Source organism: Gossypium raimondii, chromosome 9 (genome assembly GCF_025698545.1).
Source record: "Gossypium raimondii isolate GPD5lz chromosome 9, ASM2569854v1, whole genome shotgun sequence".
Taxonomy (NCBI): domain Eukaryota; kingdom Viridiplantae; phylum Streptophyta; class Magnoliopsida; order Malvales; family Malvaceae; genus Gossypium; species Gossypium raimondii.
In genome coordinates this window covers 4,246,824-4,262,156 of record NC_068573.1, presented here as the reverse complement: position 1 = coordinate 4,262,156, position 15,333 = coordinate 4,246,824, and the positions used below count along the sequence as shown (strand labels likewise).

The following is a 15,333-nucleotide window of genomic DNA, read 5'->3' as shown; positions in this document are numbered from 1 at the left end:
AGTCAAATTGAATAAATGTGTAAAGGTTGAAGGCTAAATTTGTTATTATACATTATATATAAACACAATTCAATTTTTGTCACCCATCTAATGTACATGGTAAATTTGGGATAGTAAGAGGGTTTTGTGGTACTTTTTACCGGTGGATGCTTGACTAATTGCCTATTTTTAGTGGTATAAGAATGGAGAGAGTAAATGGCTGAGTTTTGCAAATTTCCAAACCAACTTATCATGTTCCTAGTGAGATGAGACTACTCCACACATCTCTGTTGAGATGATTTTGAAGTTCCAAGCTAGACCACAATGTGCTTGATTTCATGAAGTTAAATAAGTCTGAGGTTATCATCTAGCATAGCTAATGGGCAGTTTAGTTTAATTTCAAAATAATATTGCTAACCATAAACATGGAAAACACAATGAAAGACGTGAACTGGTAATATGTGTGTACCTCTTGCTATATATTTTCACAAGTATATAATCCTTCATAAAACATGGAAAATTGGCAAACTGTAATAGTTTCAAGATTCAACATGGGATTTTTGTACATCTTAATAACCCTAATAGATGAATTTGGGGAACCTACTATGAACTTACTTCTTCCAAAATCACTGGCAGCTCCATATTCTCACTGCCCCTTCGGATCTTAAACATTACCTTATCCCCCACATTGTATTCATCCAATGCTTTGTTTAACTCTGCTTTGTTTTTAACCTGATGATGAGACAAGTGTTTTAAAATATGAATGTCATGTTAATAACAACATCGAATCGTTCAATGCAGAAAGCATTTTATTCAAAGCCATCAAGAGCGATGAAGTTGATATCAAATATCTACACGGAAGAACAAAAACAAGAAGCCAAATGATTTGAGCTAGAACACTATCTCACTTTTAACAAAACAAAATTTTAGCTAAATTCATAATTTAATATGCAGCTTGATGTTACAAGAACCGTGTTTAATCGATAACTAGAAGGGTGAAAACTTGAGAGACAACTCACCAGTTTGTTGTCAACTGCAAGAATGATATCCCCAAGTATAAGATTACCGGCAAAACCCCTGGTGGTCGGGAGTAGCCCTGCCTTGGCTGCTAAACCGTTACTGGGAACCTAAAGAAACGTGTTCTAAATGTAAGAAACTTGTAAATAATTTAGAAGCAACATCCCATCAACAGTGTAATATCTCAAAGTTGCTGAACATATGGGTGCACCTTTAAAAGTTGAAACTAAATTGGGAATACCTGAAGGATAAGGGCCCCTTTTCGAACATTAAGTTGATTAGCAATCAGGTCGGGAGCAATTTCGATGTTCAAACCTGCTCGAACAACCTGAAAGTGGACAAACAATGAGATTTGAAGAACTAAAGCCAGTTCATTCAGGGTAACAATATGTTAAAATTGTTCATCTGCCAAACTCTTATAACAACCATCATTTAGCCCCAAATATTGCAGAATTACAAGTTGAGTGACTCTTTAAAATGCAGAGAAGGTGAAAAGTAAAAGGTCTTTATTGAGGAGAGGTGAAATAGGATTAGCACAGATCAGAAAAGAGAGGAGACCAAGAATTTTACCAGTAATGAAACTTACTTTGCCAAATTGGATCAGCTGAGGTACAATCTTGAGCACAGTGGACGACGGGATAGCAAATCCTACACCAGCAGATGTACCTGAAATGCAAATAACGAAATCAGAATGCATCTATTTTACTTGGACTCAGGTGTGACAGTATGGATATATGTCTGACACAGGTATGTTCAATTTGTTCCAAGTTTTTCCATATATTTTGACGGTCATACATCCCCATAGCACTGTCTGGATACATTTTAAACACAAACACAAGTGCCGGACACTGGTACTTCATGAAAAATGAAATGTCAGGGCAAACATAAGAAGGCATTACATAGGAAGCTGCTAGCTTTCATAATTATTATTATTCTTTGGCCAAGGAAACATCTAACTGTGAAATATCTTCTCATCAATATAGAAAAATATTTTGTTTAAGATTACGGCAAAAAGAGTAAAATAACCTGTCTGTGTGAATATAGCCGTATTAATTCCAATCAGATTCCCTTTCGAATCTAACAGAGGACCTCCACTACAACAAAGAAAGAAAGCCAAGAAGTAGCAGCAGCAAAAAACTTGTTCAAAGACATTAACTTTAAAGTTGCGAGACAGATACAGAAGATTAGACAAATCATTTGGCGAACCTGTTTCCTGGATTGATGGCTGCATCTGTTTGAATTCCACCCCCGATCGTCACTCCAGTTTGACTAAAAATGTCTCTATTCAATCCACTAATAACTCCAACAGTGAGGGTATGATCAAAACCAAAAGGATTTCCAATTGCCAAACATTGCTGTCCTACTCTTAGGTAAGAAGATTGCCCAACCTTAATTGGCCTCAACAAATCTTCAGAGGCTTCTACCTAGCAATGTTGAGATCAGCATCAGTTGCTCATAATCTTTCAGCAAACTAGCAAATTATAAAGTATATGCACAATCCATGTTACTCGCACTTGGGTTTGAGTGTCAGATATGGGCCTGTGTCAGACACAAGTACGTTCGATTTTCCTTTTTTTTTTTTTTTTAAGATCTTCATGTAGGTGGAGAGTCTTTGGAAGATCAAAGATCATATCCCATACCCATGTCTGGGTATGCATTGGATACGAGTACTTCAAGAAAAATGAAGAGTCGAATTAACATAATGCACTATAACAACAGCATTGACTGGAAGGATAATTTAATCAAGCTATATGCCATTAAACACTCATCAGTAAACAACTGAAGCTCGGATATAGAATAGATCTGCATACCTTCCCTTGCAAGAGTATACTAGTTCTTAAATTGATAAGCAACTATGTGAGCTCAGCTTATGTATGTGTAAAAAAATGGTTCATATGTCATTTTTTTAAAATTAGTTTGGTGTAATATAAATTCTATTAAATCAAAATCAATGATCTATCTGTGTACACTGTTGATGATGAGTTTTAAGTTTGAAGGTGATGTCTATAAAAAAGGCAGATATATTGGTGTAGCTTGCAAATCGGACCAATCATTAAGGCGGTATAGACAGTACTTTAAAGGAAGGTAAAAAGAAAATATACCTTTAAAACAGCAAGGTCTTTACTGCGATCTGCACCAATCAACTTCCCCTCAAAATTCTTTTGCACCCTTTCAAACAGCAGTCAAACAGTTAGAGAGATGCAGCTGGAGCAGTCAAAAAAGTTAATACGAGATATTACAGCTCAGTTTACCAGCAAAAGCTAAGGGCACTAAAATCTCACCCATCTGATGCTAGGATATTAACTCGTGCAACAACTTGCCCTGGACTTGGATTTCTCGAGAGGGAATTACCTATCACTGAACATGCAGACAGAATGGTTAACCTGGAAAAGAAAACAAAAGAATAAAAATGTAAAGGAAGAATCTTAATCAGATATAACTGACACTGATGACAAATTAACATTACATAGTTCGACGCTTCAGTTAGGCATCAACTAGGATTCTCAAACAATGGAGATTCCTTATATAATTGTGTATCAGCACTCATCAAAGCAGATAATTGCTATGGAAAACAGATAGTCTACTGGAACAGTTGATGTCCTTGATCAATATATAGTTCTTTGTGTTCATGTATTAGCTCTTACCATGATAATTTGTCACAATATGTCCCTGTTCATCCCAGACAACACCCGAACCGTTTCCTTCTGGAATCTGGCAGTAAACATAATGTGGCACCCATGGATGAGTTCATAAACGAGAGGGCATTTTATGTTCATTTGGCAAAATACTTATGCATGAGAGAGAACAAGGGGGAGATTATGAGCCATCTTTGTCATAAGCACGCTTCAGTGAATAAGAGAATCAGAAATATACCTCAACAGCACCAGTTACATTAAGTTGAGGGCGCAATGTTACATCAAAAATGTTGACAACAGAGTATGTATTCTTTTCAAAGAGTTGGACAGTTCTTTCCTGCCAAAATGACATGTTTATATTTAACACATGGTAACTACCACTACAGAAGGGCCCAGAACTATAAACTATCACTGAATTCCAAAGCGAGCAAAACAATCATTCATTGAAAATGAACCTCAGAAGGGAAGAGCGCTCCAGAAGGGAAAACTGGAGGAGTTACATCTTCAACTGCCACTGAAGGATCCCCCAATGCTTGAGCTGCACATCCACAATGTATCCCGTTATCAAAAGCAAATTGCTGAAAGAACAGAGATAGCAAGAAGGAAGGAATAACATTAAACTTGAAGGCCACTCACACCACATCCTTCCAACAGCATGACTTCCATTTATTACTTTTTTTTGGCTCCTTTTCAAACAATAAGGCTTTTCTTGGTAGAATGAAAAGAAAATTGGAGTAGAAAAATATAAAGATAGAAAAAATATATTTTTTCAATTAGTATGCTTGGTAGGAAGACAGAAAAATTTAAAGAAAAAAACTAATTTTCTTTCCATTCATAACATGGTAGTGTTGAAAAATGAGAGAGTAAAAATGAAACTTTTCGCATGTTTACTCTCAAAAACTCTCTTTAAAACTTTGTCAACTTATTCCTTCGCTCAATTTTTTTCTCAGCCACACTTCCCTTTTCTGCACTTTACAAACCACCACCTGTCGCTACGCTCGATGATTTATAGGGTCTACTCTAGTCTTCCTCTCCACCTTCTCTTGGTACACTTCGATTGCTTGTTGCAACCCTTCCTCTCTCTACCAAAGAACCCTCTACAAAGTTCATCTCTCTTATTTTCTTTCTTTTCATTTTTCTTCCCTATCTAGCACACCCAAATTTTTTTTTTCCACTTTCTCTTTCCATCCTCCACTTTTGCACTCAACCAAGCACACCCTAAAAGTGGTTGCCAGTTCACTACAGCTACAAATTTTAACGAAAGTAAATTGAAATAAGTGACACCAGATTTCAAGTCATTTACATAAGTAAGCTTAGTTTTGAATGACAACGTAATCGCTAAACAAAATTATCAATAAAGCAGGGAAGATTTCAATATTTCAGCGACCAACAGAAGCGGTTCATATCAATTAAGTTCTTAAAGCGGCTAAGGGGAAACTGGAGGTGAAATGTGCACACCTGATAAGTACCTTGAAGGATGAAAAGTCCAACAGGCAAAAAGACCAGCAAGAACTACCCTCCTGGTTGCAAAGGGTATACTTTTTCCTATTATTACTTCACCAAAATCAGCCATTCGTTCACTAATCATCCTAAAAGCATCAATAAAGCAATATTTAAAACAATGAATAAGCAAAAAAACAGCACAAAGAAAAATGTATGTTGGAATCACTTTCTGTAACAGCAATGACAAGTATACAAATTACCAATCTTTGCCTTTAGCATTGACTTTTCAGTAAAAGAAAAAACAGATCAATATTCATAGCTATGTATATACATGAACATGTATTACATACAGGAGTAATTGAGTATCCACATACAGTGACATCTGAACATGCTCACACACATAAATGACCACATACTCATGTACATTCACATATATACGGATGCTTACATTGATACATACATCACATTGTAATGGTGCTTCTGTACATAAATCCATACATGAATATATATGCATACACATTAAACCACAAGCACAAATACTCCTACAAATACTAGAAAAACAAATCACACTCGAATTAAATTGAACCAAAGAAAAAGTAATTAGAAGGGGTAAAAACTGAAATTTATTAATTTCACCAAGCAAAGAGAACTTGAAAGCTAAATGGGTATAAAAATAAAGTAGCAGAAAATAATGAAGGAAATGCGAAAACCAACCTTAAAATGGAAATGGGTTTGTGAGAAACGACTTCTTTATGGGAACCAGTGGAACATAAAGTAGACAAGAGTTCGCGACGACCCATGAGCAAGTGACTCTTAACGTTGTTGCTATTAAGGTTTAATGAGCAAGAATTGCTGCAGACCGAAACTTGCATTTTTTTGGGTTAACTGTGAATTAAGATGAGTTGCAGAAATTTTTGAGTAAAAAATCAAATAAATATTTTGCTTTTGGGTCGTCTTTGAAGCTAAGTTGCAGTATAAATGGAGTTGAGTAGATGACGATAATCTAGTATTTTTCGTCTGTTTTTTTCAGATATGGAATTACTTAATTAAAAGAACCACATTTATGTTCCAATTTCAAAAAATATCCTCTACTTTCGAGTTTCGACTATATCCATTAGGTCAAATTGTATAAAGGGTTCTTGTATTTTTCATTTTTTACGAATTTAATCCCTCTATGATGAATTCCAGTTTCCGCAGTTTGTCCGAACAATATTTTTGTTTCACCTGTTAATTTATTTCAAACAGTTTTTATTTGTCTTTAAAACACACCACAAATCCACCTGGAAATCATAAATTGAAATATAAATGTGTGTTTAAAAATAAGTATAATAAAAATTAAACATATGATTTAAAATTAATATATAATAATACATGAAATACATACATTATTAAAATGAAAAATTAGATTAAAAAGGAAGTCGAAAGAATAGACAATCAACAATGAAACGTATTCTTTGAAACTAATTAATAACAACGAAGGAAGGTAATAAAATGTGCATAATAAAATTAAAATGTATAAAAATATCAAAATAAATATTTACTTGAGTTTTAAATTAAAGGTTTTACTAATGCAATTAACATGTGTTCTAATCTCATCGTATGTATATTTTTATTGATTTTTACAGCGAAAAGATTAAAATATCTTGAATAATATTACTTATTTTTATTATAGAAGGGTATCTCATAATTTATTTGATTATTGTAAAGTGAAAAGACGAAAATACCATCCACTAATATTACTTTAAAATATCCTCAAACAATATTAATTATTTTTATTGCGAAAGGCTTATTATTTTTATGTAAAAAGATTAAAATATCCTCGAATAATTTTACTTATTTTTATTACGGAAGGGCATTCCATAATTTCTTTTGATTTTTTAAAGTGAAAAAACAAAAATACCCTCAAATAATATTAATTTAAAATATCTTTGAATAATATTACTTATTTTTATTACGAGAGTGCATTCCCATAATTTCCTAACCGAGTTGGTGTCCCGTTGACTCGTGACACCAACTCAATCAAAGGTTTTATTGATCATATGATGAATTATAGCACTAATGTGACATTTTCTTTTTTTTTCAAATTTGAGAATTTAGTCTTTCTACTTTTTTAGATTTCAAAATTTAGGTTCAATTGTTAATACTGTTATATTTTTTATTATATTTATTGATGTAACATTTTAAAATAAAAAAAGTACTCAATAATCATATAACCAATAAAAATAACATTGTAATAATGCTGAATTTAGTTGAATAATCACATTCTGATAATCGGAGTCAAAAGATGAAATGCAACCAATCCTATTCCTTTGCAAGCCAGCACACAATAGGAATAGTCATTGCCTGTGCTACTTGGACTGACCTCGTGGGGACAAGATCAGACATCTCATCAACCAAGGAACTGAAATGGTCTCTGCAAATAACACCAATGCCATAAAACTCAGAAGCGGGGTTGAAGGAAGCATCATAGTTTAATTTGACAAACAAAACTACTGGCGGTTGCCATCAAGTAGAAGGTTGATAGGCACATATTTGTTAGATATAAATGGATATATATTAGGCCATATTCAAATTCGTTTGGAGTTTGATTTTCAAAGAAATTGCTATGTTTTAGTGTCAATTTTCATGTTTTAGAGTTTAGGATAGGTTGTTAATTTGCATGTTTTTAGTACATTTTGTTCATTCTTAGTGTTATTTGTGTATGGTTCTATTTTGGGCTTAAAAGGATCAAAATCTGAGGAGAGAGGCAGTAAAAAAATGTCTTGACGGTCCATTGAAGGATGTTTCGATGGTGAAAGATGACTATTGATGGTTGGACTTATTGACAAAAGGCTAAAATGTGCAAATCAAAAAAGAATGTCACGATGGTGGAGTATTGTCAGTCACGATACTGTTGTTGCTAAGATTGATGAATAACTCATGACACTGAGGCAAATATTTATACTGAACAAAATATCATAAATCAAATTAACATTTTCAAAGATTTAAAAACATTTTAAATACATATGGAATCATTTTATAGGAACAAATTTTCGAGTGCTCAAACGGCTTGAAAATTCAATTTTTTTTTGGTGCAAGAGGCCTTGTCTCGATACAAGATTTATATGTTTCAATATATTGGTTACATATCTCGAGAAGATCAATGTCTCAAGACATGACGTTATTACTGTAGAAATTTAGCTATTGACTTGTAGGTCTCGAGACATAAGACTCATGTCTTGAGACTTTGGACCCTTGAAGCTAAAATTGAGCTACTGACTTGTTTGTTTAGTGACTTAAGTATGTCTCAAAATCTGAAAGAAGGGGATCGAATTTTAAACTCTAAAGCATCTCTAAATCACACCAAAACTCATTTGAATTATTCCAACACATGACAGATAAATATAGACCTTTTAAAACTCAAAAAAGCACTCAATCAACATGAAATGACCACAATACCAAATCTATAATCTAGCATACTAATTCAAATATCAAAATATAATCATTAATCATAGTTCATGTGATGGATTCAATGCTACATAACCATTCAACCATAGCCCCACAATAAAATCATTTAACAACATTCACCTTTAAAACTCATAAATTAAAATGAAAATAAAAATTATATACAACATAATTGAACTCCTAAGTACATGCTACTAGAGAGCCAACTATTATATAAACCAAAGTTTCATACTCTTCAATCCCTTAAAGCTATGATGTGATCCAAAAGACAAGTTGTAACACTCCATACTTAGTTCGGCATCCAATGCGGATAAGTAATGCCACATTGATACTTTAATCACATTACACAAATTTCTTCTGTAAAAACATCATTTCTCAACTTGCTTAAAACCCTTTAAGTCAATTTTAACTTTCCGAAAGCTTTGGATTCATTTTTAAAATATTTTGAATCTTTCCTAGGAGGTTGGGCATGCCCAAAACATAAGACGGGATTTTGAAGGCCTAAAACGACCAAAAATTTAAGTTGTGTAGGTGCAATGGGGTAAATCTTACTTACAAGGTTTATTGTAGCCTTTTAGCTACTAGCTTGCCAGTCTAGATACCCAAAGGGCCTAATCTCGAGAATTGATGCGAGGGACCTAAAAATCATTGCAAAAACACTTCAAATCATCCCCAAACATCCTCATAACATGCCAATAAATTCCAATACACTTCAAAACTTTATAACCACTCATATAAGAACATATTCAACTTAAAAACATGGTTAAATCAAATCAACATCACGAAGCGTTTATACACATCATTTAACTTTACACACTTAACATAAAGCATGCTTAGTCTATGTACATTCCATTACACTAACATATCTACAACAATACCACATGTTTTACACTCTTAAAAACTTTGAATGGTGATGTGATCTTCCTAAGGCACAAGCTCAATCTTCTTAAAAAAGGGTTTTCACCTACGCGTTTAAACAACTAATACTATAAGCTTGGAGAGCTTAGTAAGTACACAAGGATTTTCCCTACATTACCTTAGACCCTTAATAACTTTGAGTCTTTTATGAACATTGCACTTAACTTCATTTGGGATACATTTTAATGAAGATTTAATTCCAATCTTTTATTGGCGCATCATTAAAACTTGAGTCACTTGAATATGATTCCTTTCAATTATCTCCTTTACACATCCAAGGTAGTTTTAGTTTATGATATTCTTACTCTTAGGGTGAGTATTCACTTACATCATTATGTTTACTATAGCAGCCCATTTTTCAGTGGTGTCGAAAACAATGATTTATGAACCACAATTCTGATGAGTGAGTTCGTAAATATTATAATAATATTTACGAGTTAAATATGGTGTTATTTTGAATTTTTATTTTATAGGTTTTACTAATTGGTTAGTTAGTCAAGGTATATGTGGTGCGTAACAAAAGTCATTGGTTTTGGAAAATGAGGTATTGAGACCTCATTTTAGTAAACCAAGCCCGTAAATATTTTATTTAGGTGAATTAAATTTTGGTTCGAAAATTTTAATGACTAGGTGGTTAATTAGGATATAAGGACTAAATCATAAAAGTGGTAAAAATTAATCATTATTAAGTTTTAATAGCTAAATGAGTCAAATGGTATTGGTGAATGGGTTAAAATGGTAATTGGACCATAATATTATAGTATGGATGGTTGAAGCTTTTTTTTATACTTATTTTATATGTTACAATTATATTAAAATAATATATATGTTTATTAAACATTAAAAGATGGAGATCATCTTCTTCAATTAGTTTCCACCGAATAGAAAAGGATAAAACCACCATTTTTGAAGCTCCAAATTTGGTTGCACTTGTTTCCTTGGATGTAAGTTCATTCTAAGCCTATTTTGAGTAATTTTTATGTTTTTAATATTGTTGCAACTAGGTCCAGCTAACTTGTATCTTCGTTTTTAAAACTATTAAAGATTTTAAATGTTACATTAGAGATATTTGAAGTTTTTGGTTGTTAAAATGATGGTTTAAAAACATAGGAATGGAAAAATGATTAAATTGTGAAACTAATTGTTAGTTTTGAGTTTAGGGACTAAATTGTGAATATCTTGAAACTACTGTGGATTTTTGTAAATTGTGATAATAGGAGGCTGTATATGGACATATTTGAAGTGGGTTTAAAATTTGGAGTTTAAATTGGAAGATATGATAAGTTTGGTTTTAGGGACTAAATTGAATAAAATAAAAATTTAAGGAGAATCCAAATAATGAAATTGAGATTATATATTGTTATAATAGGAATAAATAAGAGTGTTGAAATTGATAAATTGAATTGAATTATTGAATAGATCAGAAATTAGACCAAATTGAAGAAAATCGAGGAAATGACAAAAATTATTGATTAGTCATTAGAGAGTTGTTTTGTTGCTGTTTTGACCAGGTAAGTTCACACAGTATGATGGTATTTAAATTGGTTTATATTTGATTTTTGAATTTGTATTTTTTATAATAGTTTGAATTGTTCACAAATTGGTACAACTAGTGAATTATGGACTAAAACATAAAAAAAAGTGATAAGCTAACGGGTAAACCTTAAAATGATGAAATGAAATATGAAATAAAATTGAATTTATAATTGATCAAGTTGTGCTGTACGGAATTGATTGATTGTTTACGGCAAGGACTAAATAGAATTGATTTGAGATTATTGTATATTGATGTAAATGCAAAATTGATTTTTTTATTGAGAAGAATTATGTTGGTTATATTGATATGTATTGATAAATTACTATTGAACATATATAATTGAACTGAGAAATTTGACTTATAATGGAAATTGAATTGGTTACCCTATTAACTGTTCGGGCAGAGTCAGACAAAGTTGACATGCCATAGGATAGGAAGAGTTTAAGGTTTCTTTGATTACGAGTCAATGAGGCACATGGTGCCAAATTACTTCAGTTTTACAGATGGGACACTAGGTCTCAAACTTATTAATGAGCGCTGGGCGTAAATTATTTACGTCAGATTTATCCAATGAGGCACTGAGTGCCAAACTAGTGTGTTGGTTGGATTCGTGTATCCATCCGAGTCGGAGTCGAGTTAATAAGGGGAAATAAATGGCAAAAACTGGATAAATATAATTGAAACAATGATGATAGAGTCCTCGAAATCATGAGATTGAAGATGTGATATGAAAAGTGTTATTTGATCATTGAGATTGCAAATAGATAGGGAATGGAAAGTAATGTGATATTTGACTTATGAGATATAAACTGGATTGATAATTGTGTTATGGCAATACAAAGTTGATTAACTATATATATATATGAATATTGATAGTATTGATTGATAATATGTATCGGATATACGAGCTGGAGGACCAATATAGAAATGTGATAAGTCTATGAATTTGGTGCAAAATTCAAACAATAAAATGAAATAATGATTGCCATTATATTGAAATTAGATGTATTGTTGACAACCAAATGAAATGATGTGATATAATCTTTAAATTGATTGAATTGCATGTTATACATGATTAAATATGGCTATTTGATACTGAATTGAATTTTGGAACTATTATTTGGTATGCAAATGTTTCACATTTGTCTATAACATTCTATTACTCGAGTTCGGCGACCAGACCGGGAATGGGGTGTTACACTTACATTTATTTTATTAGAGTCATTCACATTTTGAAACAATTTAACCACTTAGTTTTTTTCTCTATTATTACAATAAACTTGTAGATTCAGTTATACAATCCCTCTTCTTTGTATTATGCATATATTAACATAATGTCAAGTTTTAATTTCACTTTCCCATTAACCAAGTTTACTGAAACATTTTAGCCAATTCACAATTCTTTACTTATTAGTCCCACCCTTAGAACATATTAGTTTATTTAGCATATAGCACGATAGATTCATTAACGGATCTTATTAACACAATTTTAAAACAATTCACCCTCAGTGAACCTTAATAATACATAGTTTGAATACACGAGATTCTAGCCAAACACGCCCAGAATTAACACATTTAACATACATTCTCTAACTAATCCCTATGACATGCCAATTGTATCCTTGTTAATCATTAAGTTTGTTAGAGACCAAACAAATTTCTTCACCTTGAGATCACCATCAGTTCTAGTGTTATTGCAAGTCTCCACGAAATGAGCAACATGTTAGCATGGGTTCTCTTTGCCATCAAACTGTTGGAATTTGGGGGGTTGATAGCTTGATGGCATTTTGAGGCGATCAATCCTGTAGGAGTATGGCTTGGCATAGGTGTATGAAGGTTGAGTTACTTAATCAACTTGATCTTTGACAACTTTTTTATTTTCTCTTTGAGTTTACCAACAGTAACAGCTTCATTGATTGTTGGTTGGCGATCTTTAGCAACTTGCACATTGGATTATTCACCAAGCTCATCCGGTTGATTCTCATGTTCAATTTCTTCGTTGATGAGCCTCTTTCTAATAAGACCAATGATCCTTTTCATCATGAACGTCATCTGGTCATCCTTTTCTTTGAGGCTTGTAGTGACACTCTCCACTGTATTTTCTAGAGATACCACATATTCTTCCAAGGATGTGGTGTTGGTCGTCATGACATTCATCGCTTTGAAATTAAGCTTTGATGGAGATGTTGGAATGGCATGTCACTTGATTAAACATTTTTTCCCTTAAATGATAAGTGGCGAGCTACATTTGATCAACGAGGAGAGACTTCTTCTGGCTCATGAGTTGGTGAAAAAGAATCATAGAGTGGGCTTATAACAACCTGATTTTGGGCCTAGTCGGAATAGTATTTTTGGGACCACAAATTCGACGAGGAAAAATTTAATATTCTTATATTTTTATGATCTACAGTTGTACGGAATGATTTCGAGAAAATTTTGTTCGAAAATTTTGACGTTTGGGCACTCAATTTAGTCGAAAGGACTAAATTGTAAAAAAGTACAAAACTTGAGTTCTAGAAGCTAGAGGTGTCTAATTGCAATAAAATTTTAAATTGGAGGTACTTAAAAGGTAATTAGACCATTGGTTAATTTTTTGGACAAAAATGGACATGAAATAGGTGAAATAGAATATTTTTAAGTTAAGGGTATTTTAGTAATTTGATGATTAAATGAATTAAAAAGCCAAATTAAAAGTCAATTTTTGCTCATCTTCAACCCCTTGGTGGAATTTCACATGAGGAAGACATATCTAGGGTTTTTTAAGCTTCCAAACTCGATTTTATGTCTGTTTTATCCCCGTTTTTAATGTTTTTACATTTTTAAGATCCTCGTAGCTCGGTTTAGCTATTTCTACCATTATTTTGAGCTAGGGTTTGTGTTTAAAAATTTACCCATGGATTACTTGCATGTGTTTTGATGTTTTATGGTAGAATATGAAAGTTTAAAGTGTAATAAACAACTTTTACTAAGTGATTTTTAGTGAAATTGCATAAAAGGACATATTTGTAAAAGTTATAAAATATGTGTAAAAATGTGATTTAGTGAAAACTATGGGTTGATATAAGAGGAAATATGAATCAGCTAGGCTTGGGTAATGAGAAAAATAAATACTTTTCATTTTACGAGCCTAGTGGCAAAATTGTAAATATGTGAAAAGTTAGAGGTAAAAATGTAATTTTTGTCATAAGGTGTTTTTGGGACTGAATTGAAAATGTGTGTATTAAATGAGTTAAATGTGTTACTATAGATCAAGAAAGACGAGGAATTGACCTTGACCGGGGAAAAGAAAAGGTTGTGGACTAAAACGCAAACATTTGATATTTTGGACCGAGGTAAGTTTGTATGTAAATAATGCATCATTTTTACTTACACTTTCATATTTTTGATACATTTTGTGAAATGTGGCTGAATATTTGATGTATTTGACAAAATATCGACAAGTGAGAAATTTCCCGGTTGAACCTTAAGAATAGAATAGGATACAAGTGACATGTCACTAGGAACCTATGTGAAAACTATGTAAAATTGTGACTAAGTGAATCCGGGTGCTAGTCTTATAAGTTATACCAGTGACTGGGTAATCTAGCATGTGTTGCGGATACCTGACAGCTTGTGTGAGCAGTACTGAGTAGTTATGAATGACCGATAGCTTGTGTGAGAAGACCCGCGAATGTGAATAGCTCGAGAACGAGCCTATGTGTGATAAGTGATGTGAAGTAGCTTTGGCTACAAGTTTAGCACTATGTGCAATATTTCGATGTATCCGTTAATATTCCGATGTGTTCAACAGGAAATGACTAAGTGTAAATGATTGTGATAATGTGATGAATGGGTGCAAGTACATGTGTATATATATATTCATGAGCAGTGTGTTCGATATGTGATCGAATTTTAGTAAGTTAATGTAGAGTAAGTATGACTATGAAGACTTGTAAATATTTGATAATGACTAGCTATTGGAATGGTTAGATATGGATATGTTTGTTGTTATGTGTGTGTAAATGAAAGTTAATACAAAGAAAACATGAAAGAGTAAAATTAGTAATAAAACAGCTTTTGGACAAAGAAATTGTATAAATTTCAAAAATACCAAAAATTGTGAAAATCAAATTAGAGGTTGAATAAGATATGAAATTAAAGCTTATTGAGTCTAGTTTTACATAGAAGAAATGGTGTAAGCAATAGAATTTCATATTATGAGATATTTGAATTTTTATGAGACAGAGTCAAAGTGATTTCGAAATCCCCTATTCTAACTTTGGAAAATCATTAAAAATTCTATAAAAATAATTATGGGTTAAAATTTATATGTTTAAAATTATTAATGAGACTATATTCAATAGAAACAAACAGGAACAT

The 15,333-nt window shown here is 32.4% G+C and overlaps 1 protein-coding gene across 1 annotated transcript; it reads right to left on the bottom strand.

Moving 5' to 3' along the window:
* Positions 1-426: 426 nt before the first annotated feature.
* Positions 427-6,103, bottom strand: LOC105798198 (protease Do-like 8, chloroplastic). The gene is made up of 13 exons (XM_012628184.2): positions 5,790-6,103; positions 5,091-5,221; positions 4,088-4,170; positions 3,871-3,969; positions 3,642-3,708; positions 3,279-3,354; positions 3,099-3,165; positions 2,203-2,420; positions 2,023-2,090; positions 1,583-1,662; positions 1,238-1,324; positions 999-1,106; positions 427-711 (listed from the first exon to the last, which is right to left on the bottom strand). The coding sequence occupies exons 1-13, from the start codon at positions 5,945-5,947 to the stop codon at positions 583-585; spliced, it is 1,371 nt and encodes a 456-aa protein (XP_012483638.1). The 5' UTR covers positions 5,948-6,103; the 3' UTR covers positions 427-582.
* Between the last annotated feature and the right edge of the window lie 9,230 nt (positions 6,104-15,333).